This window comes from Ascaphus truei, chromosome 3 (genome assembly GCF_040206685.1).
Source record: "Ascaphus truei isolate aAscTru1 chromosome 3, aAscTru1.hap1, whole genome shotgun sequence".
Taxonomy (NCBI): Eukaryota; Metazoa; Chordata; class Amphibia; order Anura; family Ascaphidae; genus Ascaphus; species Ascaphus truei.
Genome location: NC_134485.1, coordinates 253,115,059 through 253,131,697, shown reverse-complemented (window position 1 = coordinate 253,131,697; position 16,639 = coordinate 253,115,059). Strand labels below are relative to the sequence as shown.

The 16,639-nt window shown below is 38.2% G+C and overlaps 1 protein-coding gene across 5 annotated transcripts in view; it reads left to right on the top strand.

Moving 5' to 3' along the window:
• The window catches only part of TFDP1 (transcription factor Dp-1), a 45,246-nt gene that overhangs the window by 19,200 nt on the left and 9,407 nt on the right, over positions 1-16,639 (top strand). For 4 of the 5 annotated variants that reach the window (XM_075590625.1, XM_075590624.1, XM_075590623.1 and 1 more), the window contains exons 3-8: positions 1,336-1,402; positions 7,977-8,083; positions 13,295-13,416; positions 14,643-14,808; positions 14,969-15,115; positions 16,046-16,114. In XM_075590625.1, the coding sequence (XP_075446740.1) occupies positions 1,336-1,402; positions 7,977-8,083; positions 13,295-13,416; positions 14,643-14,808; positions 14,969-15,115; positions 16,046-16,114 (678 nt within the window). Of the gene's footprint in view, positions 1-1,335; positions 1,403-7,976; positions 8,084-8,171; positions 8,192-13,294; positions 13,417-14,642; positions 14,809-14,968; positions 15,116-16,045; positions 16,115-16,639 lie in introns of those variants that run through there. The other variant, XM_075590627.1, reaches the window with a different exon arrangement.

The window sequence follows — 16,639 nt, the reverse complement described above, 5'->3', positions numbered from 1 at the left end:
GACGACCACAATTCCCCCAGCAACAGTGTGATTTTTAGTTTATTTTGAAGCCACGCACAGAACATATCTATCTATAATTTGCATCAGGTGAGGGATAGAGGACCATATCGGCATAATACTACCTTTTTGCTTGGGCGTGTCAACGGAACATAAAAAATCAAAATAATCAGCATGACTCTAAGGCTTCATCCCCGCTGGTGCTGTGTGCTCGGCGCTTGCCACGTTTACTTCCTGTACTCTTTATGTTGACGTCCCCGCTCACGCAGTGCGGGCACGCACGCTCTCCCAAGCTTGGTGCTTAACGAGGCACAAAAAAAGTGACTTTGAAGCGTGCTCAACATGCCCCCAATGCCCCCCCCCACTCCTGCTTGCAAAATAGGACACCCGGCGCTCATGCTTAGAGTTGTTGACGTCACCACTCTCAAGCATGAGTGCAGTCAGCGCCAGTGGGGACGCAGCCTTAAGGTGCATTCTCGTGTAGGACCAATTTGAGCTAAAGGGGGGTATGGTTAATAGGTTCCACTTACATGGTTGACACTTTATTAAAAAAATAAAAGTAAAACAAGAAAAGTAGTTTTTGCATATTATACATTTGATCCTGAAAATATTTGTTTCAGGTTTTTCTGTTTTCTCTGTCTTAACCATTTTCTTCTACGCCTCCCCTTAATGGCCTTATCACATGCTAACGATCGCTCCATTTAGGTTCCTTGTCATAGTTGGGAAATGTTTAACGTTTTTGAAGTGTTACTAAAAGGTATCCTCATTTTGTTTTTAATCTATTAAAACCTATTAAAATACCATTGATTTTAGTTTAGCTTTATCCTGTGTGGAACATTTGTAATTTCTGATTCAATGAAATAAACTAATGACCGCAATATCTGTGTTATTTAGTCAAGCACTGGTATTAAGATAACAATATGGCTTTTGGAACATTTGCAATTACCAAGAAAAACATTACTGCCCGAGCTAAGAAAATTACTGTTTGTATTGCGGGGCAGAACTCTAAAGCTGCCCTGCAAACCCCCTCCCCCACCCCCCCCACCGTATTATGACTTGAGCTTGACGACAATGTGCTGTGTTTCTATATCTAACCTTGTGCATTAAATTTCAGTATTTCTCAATATGTTGGAGTCAAATAATTGCATTGGGCAAATGATAGTAACAAAACTATTCTGTTTTTCTTTGTATTAAAATTAGATTATTTTCACCAAAAGGAGAAAAAAATACAAATAAAAATCAGTTGATGAATTGCTAAAAGACACTGCGCTATCGGAACCAATTTCTGCGTGTACTATGGAAACATGCCATACTGATTTCCAGTTCTTATTTCAACAGGCTGGCCTAATTGAAGCAAATGGAGAGCTCAAGGTATTTGTAGATCAAAATCTCAGTCCTGGAAAAGGTAAGAAGCTATGGCCTGGTTTCAGCTGCACATTAATCCTCTAGCAGTTCCTTTATTTATTTTTAGCCGCTAATTTTGCAGCAATGTTTTTTTTGGGGGAAAAAAATAGCTTCCATCAACTTCCATGCAAGCGCGCCATTGAAGGGTTATTTTGGCGTTCAGGTACTCCTTTTTAAAAGGCTTTTATTCTGCTGACCTGTAACATGCCCCGAATTTATGTCCAGTGAAGTTGTACATCAGTATTTCCTCCTTTTCAATGTGGAGAAAAGCGGATTCAGTGTAGGTTGATGCCTTTTATCGGACCAACATTACAGGTCTTCATAGGTGACAGTACAGTTTTGTGTACAGAGCTTTTGAAACCTTGTTGTTTTATTCTTCAAGAAACCCATGAAGTTTTGGAAAGCTCTTTACAGTATAATTTGACCTATTGAGGACTAATCTTGGTCCCATGACAGGTGTTTTCTTAACCTACATGGTATCTAAATGTCTCGAAGAAAAAAACTTGCAAGGTTACTCCCCAAATAACTAAAAAAGATAGTGCAGCTGTGCTTGTGTAGGGAAGCTGCTAAACGCGTGTGTGAATTCTGTACAGACATCCCTTTATCGTGTGTGTTGTACCATTTGGGTTGACTAGACATTTTCAAGTCGCAGATGGTAAATTTGGATATCTTAAAGAATTTCTGGGGTCAAAGGTAGTCTGTGACCTTGGTGCTTGGCTATTTGTGACCGTGGAAATGGATTTGCATTGGTAGATTGTCATACAGGCATTTTGTGGAGACAACAGGGTTTAATTGTGAAATTAAAAAGCATGTAACAAGCAAAATGTGTATTTACACCTGATTATATTTTTCATATTCTGTGTATGTAAAGGGCAAATCTTTTAGATATAGACTGTTTGCCATCTAGGGGTGTGCAAACTGGGGGTGCAAGATTTTCCAGGTGGAGATGCGGCAGTTGCAGAGGCACCGTGCTTTTCCCCAAGGCATGTAAATAAATGTTCGGGGATCGCATGAGGCCTCTAACTTCCCTTACCTTGTTTTTGGCGCTGTGAGGTCACGTGACCCCACAGCGTCATTTGATGCTGAAGATAAGGGGGGGGGGGCGCAGACCTGAAGTTTGCGCACCAATTATCTAATCTTTGTGAGAACCTGTGATTTGAAAACAGTGACAAATAATTCTCCCCTACTTTTAAAAAGGCAGTCCTGGCGACAATTTTTGTTGTATATAAATGTAATAAATGCGGTTCAGGACCCCCTGCTTCAATCCTATATAAAAACAATGTCGCTAGGAGTGCTGCTTTAATGTTTTATTCCTGGAAAGGTCAAAACAAAGTAACAAAATTAACTTCTCTAAATATTTAAATCTACAACTCCAATATACAGATTTTTCAAATAGTTTTGAACGTTTTCCATGTCAAATGCATGCGTTGGAGTATAAATGAAGACAACTTATTAGAGGCAATCCGTTACGGATTCTGATCATTTATTTAATTCAGGATGGAAGCCAGGTGTCTCCAGAGTTAAACCCCATTATTTTCAGCTCCGGAGAAACCCTGCTTCCCAAGACACAGCTGTAGTGGATGCCAGTAGCTACTTCAGGGTTCACATTATGGCTGATTTTCAAAGCTTTCTGCAGGCCAATAGTAAGCTGTGACTTAACCTGATGCTACTTCCTATTAGCCCATGTGATGTGGGAGCTTTGAATAGCAGAACATACTGGCACCCTTTAAGATGGAAACCAGAATGTACATTTTGTTTTGCTCAACTTTCCCAAAATGTATGCATAGAAAGCAGTTTATGCTGTATGCCAGAACAGCACAATTTTCTATTGGTTTTGTGAGTTGCTTTGCCATTTTTTTTCCTTAACACACTTTGTCCTTGTTGAGCACCTTACTGGTAAAACATGTAATTAAATCCCTTGTGTGCTTCACAGATAATGTTTCTGACCACACAGTGGCACTGTGTTCTTGTATATGGAAGTGAGCGTTTGTCATTTATAGACGTTACAATTTTACTTAAGATGCTTATGAATCAACCTCCTTTGCCATTTCTTGCTCTCTTCTGCCCTTTACTATGGAGCAGTGACAGACTGTAGCACAGCACCTCAACCTGACACTAAAACAGATTCAGATTTCTCTGAAGAGAACTGCCTTGAATGGCGGTTTTCAGACGATTGCATTAGACTGCTTCTAAGTATATGGAATAGGGGTACCATTACGTCTCCTTGTGAAATGGTAACTTAGGCCTCCTGACAATGTAAAGAGAAAAAAAACAACTTTGCTGAGCTTGTATTACATTATTTCATAAGACATGATCTCTAAATGATTGCACAAAGCCTTGCTATACTTGTACACTTGTATACTTGTACAGCCATTACGAAACTTGGTTATGTGCAAGTAAAGTGGGTGTTGCAATATTCTGATGGAAAATGATCTTGAGAACACATTGGATTGTTAAGTCTGCTTGAAAAAAATAAGAATAGTCATGGAAGTTTGTATTTGGGCATATGTGTAGGTGTTTGCCATCCCTATGCTGACTTTCCATGTTCTTTCCTGGCTAATATCTACTGTATACTAGCAATTTCTGTAGCAGTTTCCACATTTTTGTGATTTTAATGCTGAATACTTTTTATTATGCTTCCAGAAATGTTCATACAATTACTTCTCCAAAATAGAAAACTGAGATTAATCTACATGTGAAAGTGTCCAAAAATACCTGATTCCTGGGATAGATCGTCATGGCAGATAAAATTAGAGGACTATAATTCCAGTCTGATTTCACTGTCCTCACATTAGAGTAGATGAACCTTGAGCAGGATACAAGCAGGTGATTTTTGAGGGGAAGTGGCCTCCATAGTCCTACTCTACAGTGGCAATTCTTTCAGCTAGAATTATTTATAGCCGTAGATGGGCAATTTAAAGGGTAATAAATACAAATCTGTTTTATATTTTTTGTATAGCTCAAATTTGTCTTGGGCTTATAAGTATTTAAAATTATAGAGCAGGCCTATACTAAAATGGATGTATATTTTGGGAACTAAGTGTTTTTTCTTGTTTTTCTTTCAAACTGTGTTCACATTTATGTTCACTTTTTTCCCAGGATACTTTTTCTTTCACGCATGTTCATTTATCCCAATACGTAGGCACTATTGCACTTTATTGAATAAGCCCCTACGTGTTCGGATACAGTAAGTGCAATAGTGCCGATGTGGTGCAATCACATTGAAATCCAATAGGCACTATTACACTTGCTTGAATAAGCCCCCCATGTGTCTTGTTACGATGCATAAGGTTGCGGCCAGGCTGGGAGTGGGCGTGGTGGGGCTCGAGCGCTGTGACAATGTGCTCTGCTCGGCCGATTTCTGGGCAGCTAGTTTCGCGGGGGTAGGGGGTATGTCAGGGATACGGCCATGACATCACAGAGCTGGTTCGTCCTCATTGAGCGAACCGCTCACGTGACCCATCCCACACACATTGAAACCAACGCTCACCAATATTTATTATGTAAGTGAAATAATGAGTGCCTAAATTTCCTGAGATGGCAACCGGTGCTACCGATGTGCTTAAGTTGATATGTTTTTTCAGAACAAGAGTAACTGGTATATACCATTACCCTCCAAAAGAAGCACATTTGATAGTGCACTCAAAGGTGGTTAAAACTTAACTTTTAATGATATAAAAATATGTCTACACTTGCTTATATTGATGTGTGTATGTTTAAGATAAACAAATAAAATTACAGGAATTGAACCTTCATGTGTCTATATTGTTGCTGTTAGAGAACCTGATCTCCATAAGGATAATCAGAAAACGATATGAAAATCAATACAATGCATGCAAATATGCACTATTCATTCACTGTGTTTGAACAATCTGCGTCAAATAAGCATATGGTATGAACTAGCAGAATAAACTGTGAAGGCTCACTAAATATAAAAGTCATGAGGAGCATGATGCAGCTCCAACATCACTGCATAATATTAGTGCTGATTTTAGTCAAATTACACAGTTACCCACAGTGTAATATTCAATCAGTTTTTTTTGTAGTATACACAATCAATGCAATCCTCATGCATACAAAAATTTTATGTGTTGGACACTGTAGCAAATTGGTCTCCAATATATGAACATTGCTCACATTACATACAAAATCTCAATAAGCTGTAATAACTATCTAAATAAATGTCATGAGGAGGATGTCGCAGCTCTAACATCACTGCATAATATTAGTACTGATATAATCCAGATACCCAGTGTATGAGACTAAGTAGCCACAATCAATCAATGCAGGGTTGTATGTCCATAGATGTATAGGATTAGCTAGTTACTAGATACAGATTGTTAGACCAATGGTGTAGGCTATGTAAATATAAAAGCCATATACAGCAAAACGCAGTATTATTAATACTGCATAGTTGTAATTGGATGACTTAACATAAGCGTTGACTGCTCCATATTGGATGTAAATACAAGCAACAGCATATTTATACATATAACTTGTTACAGCCTTTGCTGCCAAATTTACTCCCTCCACACCACCTTCATACCATATGCTTATTTGATGCAGATTGTTCAAACAGTGGATGAGTAGTGCATATTTCTTGCTCACGTGACGCATCAGCGACCAGCCAAATAAAATTTGGTTGTCTCGCCAAGCAGCAAGGGCACGTGCACGCACCCTCACCCTGGACGAGGGCATTCAGAGTTATCACTCTGATCGTGCCGAACGTGAGCGCTCAGTTCGCTCCACCCTGGCCGCAAACTTAACAGTGCTGTAAATCACACTACGCTCAACATATATTGTGTGTGTGTGTGTTTTTAATAACGCAAAGATATATCTGTGCTGGGAAGTAAACTACATCAAGCAGCAAACTGATTCGGTGCAACCTTTCGATGCTCCGTATGTTTGTAAATTCCTCAGGTTAGGTGTAATTAAAGGTCTGAGCTTCATTTGCAACACCTACCATTTGTATGACTTAAGGTTTCTACTTCAGTAACTGTCATACATCAAGTAGCACTTCATCACAAATATGCTCTCTTGGGTCTTCCAACCTCCAGATCCAACAATTTCGCCACCTAGCATGTTTTGTTAGACTATAGGAAAATGTGTAATCTTCATTTAGAAAGTGGTGGGCAGGAAACCGAAAAAGGACTGAGAATTAATTGAAGCTGTAGGTTGAAATATCTGTTTACAGATGCAGCAGGCGTAATTACTCGTTAACGCCCAAGATCTGCGTTGGAGCGCTCATTATGCCTTTCAATGGTACTGCATTCAATCTTGCGGTGCAGATTATTGGCATTCAAGCGACTTTTGGGTTTAAATATCCTGTGTATGCGTGTCAAGTATGGCACACCTGTGAGCACGTGACCTTTTTATATGGGACATGGGTTAATAGCGGTGTGTATCTAGCCGATTCACTTTTCTCCATGCTTGGACACTCAAATGAATATCCCCTCAATCGTCCCAATATACCAACTGTCGCGAATAGCACACTTGTGAGCACGTGACTTTTATATGCAACAAGGGTTAATACACACAGCCGACTCGCTGCCCCGATTTACTCATACTCCGTTACAATATATATATCTTTAATCCACTACCACCAAAGGTATTATGAAGGGTGCGTACAGAGGCTCTGTTAAGAAAACTATGCACTGAAAACACCTCTGTTGTAGCAAAACGTGTTCTAAAATTTAAATTACGCTCCAAAGCGTGCACAAGTTCAATCAGAGTCCAAGGCATTACTTGGATTTCATATACACAGACAGTATTTGGGTTACAGAAAGCTTACAAGAACATATAGTTATACTAAATGCAGACAGATTCTACACAATAAAAGGATAAACACAGAATCTAATGTACACCCCTGGAATGCCCTTCCTACTCAATATCAGACAAGCACCATCTCTCCCCACCTTCAAGAACAGTCACAAAACGCGCCCCTAACCATACTTGCCATAACACCCTCCTGTCTAAGTTCTCCCTACATACCATTTGGATTGATGGCTCTTCAGAGCAAGGACTCCTTTTACTTAAGTTAACGTTTGTTTTAAGCTCTTATTCCCATTGTCATGTAACAAAATATTGATTATTGCTGTGAAGGGCTATCTATATTGATGGATACACTTAACTAGTAGTTGCTGATGACGAATAATAATTAAATGGTTGACATGGATCTGCTATATATGTATTTACGTAAGGCAAGCAGGACTACAGCTTTACTTCTCCCCAATTGAACCTGAGGGCAACTCTTGTGAAACAGGACCTAGAGCACAGGTGGGCAACGCCAGTCTTCAAGCGCCACCAACAGGTCGGGTTCTCAGGATTTCCCTGCTTCAGCACAGGTGGCTGTCTTTGAGACACCGGTGCTGAAACGGGGATATCCTGAGAATCCGAACTGTTGGAGGCCCTTGAGGACTGGCTTTGCCCACCCCTGACCCAGAGGCACAGACTTTGTATGGTCTCCATGAGAGAGACGATGTTGTTTTTTTGTTTTATTAATGTGGCTGATGTTGACCGGTTCTCAAATATGGTTGTGGTCAATTAACTTGTTAAATATTTCTTGTCACTTTTAGGTGTAGTGTCGTTATTGGCTGTCCATCAATCTTCTGTTAATGCTGTTGGAAAACAACTCCTGCCAAAAACATTTGGACAGTCTAATGTTAACATTGGTCAACAAGTGGTAAGCAGACATTTTGAGAGCGTGATGTGTTTGTGCTAATGAGCTGTGGAGTTATCCAAACATTGCTGATGAACAGCGCTTCTTTGTTTACGACATTTGAGAGCTATGGTATGTGGTGCTTTTTATTTTTTCAGTTTGCATGCAAAATAACTACTTTCGTGTTGTAATTGACCCTTATTTAAGGACCATCATGCACTTGAGATTATTTTGACAGTGAATGTGTTTATCATTAATCCTATATTTTATCTCATGGTACAGTAAAGCATACATTTCATCCATGTGGACATTTGGAGCAAGGGATCGTTCTGTACTATATTGCATTATGATGGAAATTACATATTTAAATTACCTGTAGCTTCATCTATTTGGTTAAAGGAAACATGGCATAAAGCTTTTTTTAAGCGTATACAAAATGTACCATCTGTAAAATCCTGCGACATTCCTTATTTTCCAAAACTCTGCACATTAATGGCAAAACTTCTGCTGGATTTTATACCATTACCCTAGAATAATTAATGGAAACCTCTCATTTCATTAACCTATAGTGGGGCCCTAGCAAAACATGAAATGTACATATTGGTCCTTTAATCTACTGTATGTAATTGAGATGTTTAGATTGGTAAAATATTGCTCGGAGATGTACTTTTTCACTATTGTACAGTTTCTAGTTACGGTTATCAGTATTTCTCTGGCAGAATACATATACAATTATTGAAAATGTAGGAGACCTAAATAAAATACATGCTCACATTTTGTATAAAAATAAACAGTCATTCCTTAATGGATTGGGACGCTTTGTAACATGGTTCGGGCAGTTAACATTGAACGAGGTCACCAGGACTTAAAGCAGATCATAATAAATAAACAAAAAAAAATCCTCTCAGCAACTAATAGGGTCATGGTAAGTAGTGCATTTATCCAGTTAAGGAGGAGAACAAAAGGATAGCAAGCTTAAAATAACCCATGATATTATCTTCCATTAACCTGTGCTTCCTTTCTAACCTTGGTCTTCAGCTACCGAGCAGGTTTTAATTACCATGTTCTGTAGGATTCCTGAGTTAAGGAATTTCTCTCTGGTTTGTTAGTTGTACCCCTTTTTTTTGTCATATTCCTTATCATAAATTGTTCAGTGAATTAAATATTAACATGGGTTGCTGCCAGTGAAATACACTTTTGTATTATGTGGTCTTTATTTTTATGCTATATAGTGGGACATATATATATTTTAACATGTAATCATAAATAGTAATCTGGTTAAGGCAGAAAGTAAAAAAAATCTAATATGGAAAAGAAGTTAAATGGACATATATATTATGCATAGTACTGTATAAATTTCTGTGGTCTATGCAACTCTGACAAAAAGAAAAGAGGTTGGGGCGCTCCCTATTTGTATAGGCTTGTGATGTTGCCTGTGTGGTAGTGTGTAACCAAAGAAAGGGTAGTGTATACTTGCCCTTGTTGTTTTCTGCAGCTGGACCAGTAGAGAAGATAAAGCCCGGAATCTTCTTGTAGTTGCAGTGGAGGTGGAGGGTTGGTCAGCGCACGGGATTTTGCTCAAACGTAGAGATAAGAGGATAGGAAGATATGGAACACGGTATTAGTGTTTTAGTAATCGAACGGTACAATACAGCCAAAAGAACTTTGGAATTAAAAATGTATGAAAAATATATTTTTAAAATAGCTTAAAACTCTTTGGAATTAAAGAACCTTGGTAATTAAAAGTAAATATATGAAAAAATATATATTCTAAAATAGCTTAAAAATCCTTAAATAAAATTTAAATGGAATTGTGTGGTTTTTTTGTGAACAGAAGCAAAATACGTGCTATATGTGGATGACTAACAGGGTGTGTTTATATAGCCTGTTGTTGGTCTGAGGTAAAAAGGGGATAATGGGGCTGGTTAGCAGAGTTTAATGCGCAGTCTTTCCTTCACTGAATGCTGCTAAAAACAATAGCTTTCTCACCCTCCTGGTGGGGGCAGTACGTGAGTTGCTTCTCTCCCGGGGGCCCAAATAGGAAGAAAAGGGCCGAACTCGGTGAGTGAGCAAAATAGAATTTATTAGGTACAGAAAACAAAGTCAAAATAACACTCACGGTACAGCTTTAAAACAGCCCAGCATCAGCCTGATCGTCCGGTGATATTCCTCTCACCAGTACAGCTCCCGTGGTCGCGTCCGACGGCGGGACCGGAAGAGGAGGTCTTACCGGATGTCAGCAGGCTGGCTGGGTCCTTCAATCAATGGGCTCCGGCAGGGAACAACTAGTTTCGCAATAATGCTTCGTCAGGTTCCTGCCAGATGCCCTGTGTCTTCCCTCTTTATAGGCAAATACCTAATTGATGATTGGATTGGTCATCAATTGGTATTGGTACAATTAAATAATAAAATGTAAAAACGACCTTTATTGAGTGTTGGGTGTTGGACTAATGCCCAATAATATGAAAGACCAATAATGCTAAACTCTAAATACATACATAAATATGTTACAAGTAGTGACAATGTTATACACAGTAGTTAATCATGCACACATGATCTCTATCAGTTCTATGAGACCTTCCCTCACTCGAGGTGTAGGCAATTAGTAATTTGTGCAATCTACAGACATCTTTAAACAAATCTCTTAAAATTGGTAGCAGGTGCAGCACAATAACTTGTGAAGTAAACCTCTAAGTAATTCCTTCAGCAAATTAATTTCATACCTAAAGTGGCCCTTGCACTTAGAACTTCTGTGATGTGTGACATTTAAACTAAATGCAAAAAAGCTTATGCTCAGATGGATGGATTTTGAGTGATATATAAAAAATATAAAATAATAAAATAAGAATATAAAAATGTATTGTAAATAAAAATATTGTATAGATGAATATATGTGTAGTTGGGGCTACCATATGGTATCGCTTAATATGTTTAGACTATTTGTCCTGAAAAATATATATATATATGGTGTATTACCCAGGTTTAGGTGATATATGTTAAAAAGTATCCCTGTGTGTGTCGTGACTCCCCCTTTAGTTTGGAGAATGTCAATGGTGACTGGAATAGAATTGGAAAAGAATTATTCCTACAAATGTGATAGTTCAGTAATTCAAACATAATGATCAGTAATTTAAAGATGTATGGAACTTGGATATATTTTCAATATGATTCATTGGGGATTTGACCCCACGATCATATTAGGCCTTACTTAAAAGCAGAGTGATAAGTTGGCTGTGCTATACAGAGGCAGATGGACTTCATGTACTTGTTTGCAACTCTAAATGTGTCGAAATAACTGTTAGTTGTTTGATATACAGTAGGAGGGGCTGGAGTTGTTAAATGACCTTTAATTATGGCTACTTATACGTGTACAGCCTCTTCCTCTCTTATGCGCCCCTCGCAGCCTGGAGACGTAGAGGTTGCAATCCAATCTGTCTTTGAGCTGGCCACAGAGCAAGGCACCTATGTATCTCCAGACACTGAGAAATGTGCCCGCTGAACAGCCTAATTTTTTTTTAGGTGTTGGGGAGGGGAGGAGGTATGGCTTTGTAAGTGAAGTGGTGAATGTGGAGTGTATTATTGACGGGTGTGTGCAATACGGGGAGATAAATGTTGAGTAACCGGGTAATATGATGTGAGTGAAAAGGGAATGAGAAGTCTGATAAGCAGGGGTGCCCCGTATAATTTGTTTTGTTTTTGTTTTATTATATACACCAATTCTTCAGGGGTGCTCAGGCTCAAAGGTTGAGAACCACTGACTTTGTATAACCAGAGCATTGTTCAGTAGCAGGGAAGTATGTGGTTTGCGTGCACTCTATTCTCTATACAGGGCCCTCCGAGCATGTAGACAGGGAAACATCTAGAATCGGTCTACTTGTGGAGATTTGCTCTCCAGGTTCAATGGACTGTTCTACCACACGAAAAGCCATGTGAAGTCCTGAATAGCTTCACAATGTTTGAGAAATTTAACATGCTATGTCTGACCGCATAGTATCCCACTTTGCAATTGCAGTACAGTGATATTGCATAAGTAGATCGGTACTAAGCAGACACATGGTATGGCAGATATTGTACTGAAATGCTTTTCACCATTGTAACGTAGAATTTACGGTCTCACATCATAATGTAGCCTAAAGAATGTGTATACATAATTCTGGTTGGACCTTTCCTGTCTGAGCAGGGTTTTAACATTCTAATTTGGTTTATACCGTCATCACAGCTTTATCAATTTTGTACATATGTACGTGTACTAATTAATTTGCTGTGTGGCTGGCTGGGCATGGTCTGGCAAGTCAGAGATAGATAGGTAGTTGCTTAAAACTGTTTTTTTTTCTATCTGTATGTCTATCACACCTTGGGGTGTGGAGGCAACAGTAACTTAAAGTGATGTCCTGTTTAAGATTAAGAACACATTTCAGAGCGTTCTATTCTCCTTTGTTTCTTGCTTTTTGGGGTGTTTGTGCAAATATTTCTCTGGTGACATGACTATTGTCCAGGCTTATTTATCAGAATTCCATTTAGGGTTTTTGTTTTATTCCATGACTACAATCTCTTAACACAATGCATTATTCGTTCCTGCCATTTATTACTGTTGCTTAACTATTGTGTACTGCCAGTGCCCTTTAAATCTTTCAGACAATATGGAAATGGAGGATTTTCACTGGTCACTCATAAATTACTAGCTAAAGTATTGGTAACTTAATTTTGAGACATTACCTTAGCAATCGGTTATTCATTAAAGTCCTGATTTGTAGGGGGATTAGTGCTGGGGATTTTCCATGCTATAATGCCCCCGACCAGAACTATGTGGTTTATTGAATAACCCCCATAGCATTTTCTAGAGACTTGATAAAAAGTGTAGAGGTACTCTGACAATGTATATATTTTTTTTTCGTGTGACTTCCGAAACTTTTCCTATGATCAACCGCTGTTGGCAGTTTTGGGGAATTCACTATGTGACAGCTGGCATTTCACCTGGCCATATACAAAATATCAATACCTGCAGTTGAAACTATATTTTCCTGGTGTCATGCTGAGAAGTCTGCTAGAAGCAGTGCACTCATGGACATTGCTATCCTCTGCACTGCAGATTATTTGTGGTCGATCTGGCAGCTGAATGGGAACAGAGGAAAGCTGTAAGCAAAGTAACCCCCTGTTAGACATGTTAAGACTGTAGTTTCATTTTCTTTCCCTTCATTTATTTTTCTCCATTTCGTCAATTTACTTTAACTACAGGTTATTGGGACACCCCAGAGACCATCTGCACCAAATACCATCCTGTTAGGAAGTCCCCATACGCCCAACACGCACTTTGTATCACAGAACCAGGCTGCAGACTCCTCACCTTGGTCTGCAGGGTAAGCACCATTTTGCTTTCAAGTGTTGTCCTAATGAATTGCCACATGAAACAGAGTAAGAGTAATCAATTGCTGGCTATGACAAAGTCCCTTACTAGTTTAAACTGGTCCTGGTACTATATGCTTCTGTCTGAAGTTGCATAACTGTACTAACCTGTAAATCTTTTGGGATGGAATGATTTATTATTTTATCATCAGATGAGATGTAAAAATGAGGCTGATAATTGCTGGTTTAAGAGCACCTAGCTGCCCAAAAGATTTGACATTTGGATAGTGCTATAAAGGGCTCTGTCCTGAATGTTTTTTGACGCCCTCTAGAGCCCAGTAGAGAAGCTGCAGGTGAAAGAAATGAATTGATTAGTGAGGAACACACAAGTATCTTACAACTCCACAGTACCCAGCTTACCTATCCTTTTGTCTTGTACATGCTAAATGGTCTTTATTTTTAGATCTCTCCTATAACGATGCTCCATCATATCAAATTTAGAAGTGTACCATTTTCAAAGCTCTCTCTTTTTTTTTTTTTTTTTTTTAAATAAACATTTAATGGAATATTATTAAATAAAATCTTGCAACCAATCTTTGAAATTAAAATGTCTGCCATTGCAAACTTTTGGACTACACAGAGTGCATATTTGAAAGAATATTGCTTTTAGGGTTTTGTATGTTTGGTATAAATCCTTGGTGATTTTCCCACACTGGAAAACATATCTCCCAGGTAACAAAAACATACATACATACATACATACATACATACATACATACATACATACATACATACATACATACATACATACATACATACTTCCACAGTTGCTCAGATTATAGCGACCCTGGAAAAACTAAAATCTGGTCATATGGCTGAATCTGAAAATGTAAAGTTAACAGGTAGCCCATATTCGCCTATCAAACTAATAATGCTATATAGCATGCTTCAAACTGATTTTGTCCTGGAGTTTGTAATTATCAACATTTAATTATCTTCTAATTTGTATCCTTTATATCACTTTTTTTTTTGAATGTTTTTATAAATGGTAAAGGTTTTATGGGGAGGGATACAAAAATTATAGTGATGAGGAAAGGCTTATGTAACTTATTTATTTTAATGTAGAAAAGGTTAACTTCTTGTCAGACCACGAATCCTGTATATCACGTTATGACGACATGCTGTCATTGCGCGCAGTTATATATTATTTCTTTATTTTTACATGCATCTTTTTCTGCAGGAAGCGAAACAAGAAAGGTGAAAAGAATGGCAAGGGCTTGCGTCATTTCTCCATGAAGGTTTGTGAGAAAGTACAGAAGAAAGGCACCACGTCCTATAATGAGGTGGCAGATGAATTGGTGGCAGAATTCAGTACAGCAGATAGCCATATATCGCCAAATGAATCCGTAAGTATGATGATGTTTAACATTGAGTTTTAAAGTCTATTTGTTTTAATATATATAATTGGTGCTGTAGGAGTTGCCACGCTTTGTATAGTGATACTGTTTTGGCCTTACTTCACCACACAGTAACTGATTAGATTTTTTTTGTTTTCCCATACTATAGCAGGCGTATGACCAGAAGAATATAAGACGTCGTGTGTATGATGCCTTAAATGTTCTTATGGCTATGAACATTATTTCTAAAGAAAAGAAAGAAATAAAGTGGATTGGTCTACCTACAAACTCTGCTCAGGAATGTCAAAATTTAGAGGTAGGCGTATTGCAGTAAATGTAGAGGCAAGTGTCTGGTGAAGTTAGCACACTTTATGCTTATGATTTTTGCTTAAGTGTACTGGGTAAATACACAAACTAAAAAGGTTCTCTTGGGTGATCTGCCTTAATCACCCTCCTCTCCACCCTCCTAGAAGGACCATGCACTTGCCAGCCCCCTTCCGGTTCAATGGGCGTGCATCTCCGATTTACACCATAAACAAAAAAAGAGTACCTGTAGTGACAAACTTTAAAAAAAATTTTTTAAACTGCTTTGCTTGAGTCTTCCTTAGTTCATCACTGAGCTCTAGTTTGACCTTATTAGGAGGTGACTATTTGTAGTGTTAGATTTTTGCCATGCTGTGGAGTGAGTGTTGCCGTGAACAGTTTAGTTTCCATGCAATGAGTTAATGATGATAAATTTCCATTCCATGTTTGCAGGCCAGGTACCATGGAGTGAAAGAAGAAGAGGCACCCTTAACTGTGCCTTGCAATGTGTGTAAATAATGCTGGGATAAACTTTCAAATGGGAGTTAAAAATCCTTCTCGGTTAATCACATTGCTGTGACTTATTAACATACAAGCGTGTAGCTGTTAACGGTGAAGTCCCACACAGAGCTTGTGTCCAACCATAAGTGCAAGTGGTTAAACTTGTAGGCGCACAGATTTGTCACATTCACTTGTTAAAAAAATAAAAAAAACTTCAAGTTAACACCACAGACTTTATTATTTTTATTTTTTTATCCTATATCTAAATAAAATAATTAACTGTGGGGGCCAAAATCTGATTTGAAGTGATGCATAATGGTTTGTGTTGGTAACAGGCTTAAAATTAAACAAGTAGTTTAGGAATGTGGACACCTGAGACCTTACACCCCCCCCCCCCCAAAAAAAATATGAAACTTTAAAAAATAATGGTCAATTCATCTAGGTGGAGAGACAAAGAAGACTCGAAAGAATAAAGCAAAAACAGTCTCAACTGCAAGAACTTATATTACAGGTAATAGTCTTATGTTTGTTTTATAGATGTCAGTTATTTAACTTTCCATGTTTGCAAGTTAAGATGATTTTTGGTTTTGAAAATAACATTGGTGTTTGACCAGTGGGACAGCATGCCATTTTTTTTACAGGGCTATGCTAATATTTTATTTGCATCAGTGTTTCCACTTATAAATGTGCTATAATTTTCATCCATGTGATTTCTCCAGTTAGATTATTTGTTTCCTTACTTTGTATATATTTATCACTATATAAAACAATGAGGAATACATTGACTGAACAAGATGGTACAAGGTCAGAAAAGGTGCTATTGACCTAAATAGAGACGGAGGGAGTTCTTATCCTGAAGAGTTTCTAATCTAGACAATGTAGTGGGAGACAGATACAATAAGTGCAAATGGCATAACCAGGCAATGGCTGCTGCTGTAGGATGGGTTAATTGTTAATAAAGATGGAAAGAGTGAAACATAATTTATAGTCTTGTGATAAGGAAGTTAAAGCAGCAGTTCAAGCAATATCCTACATG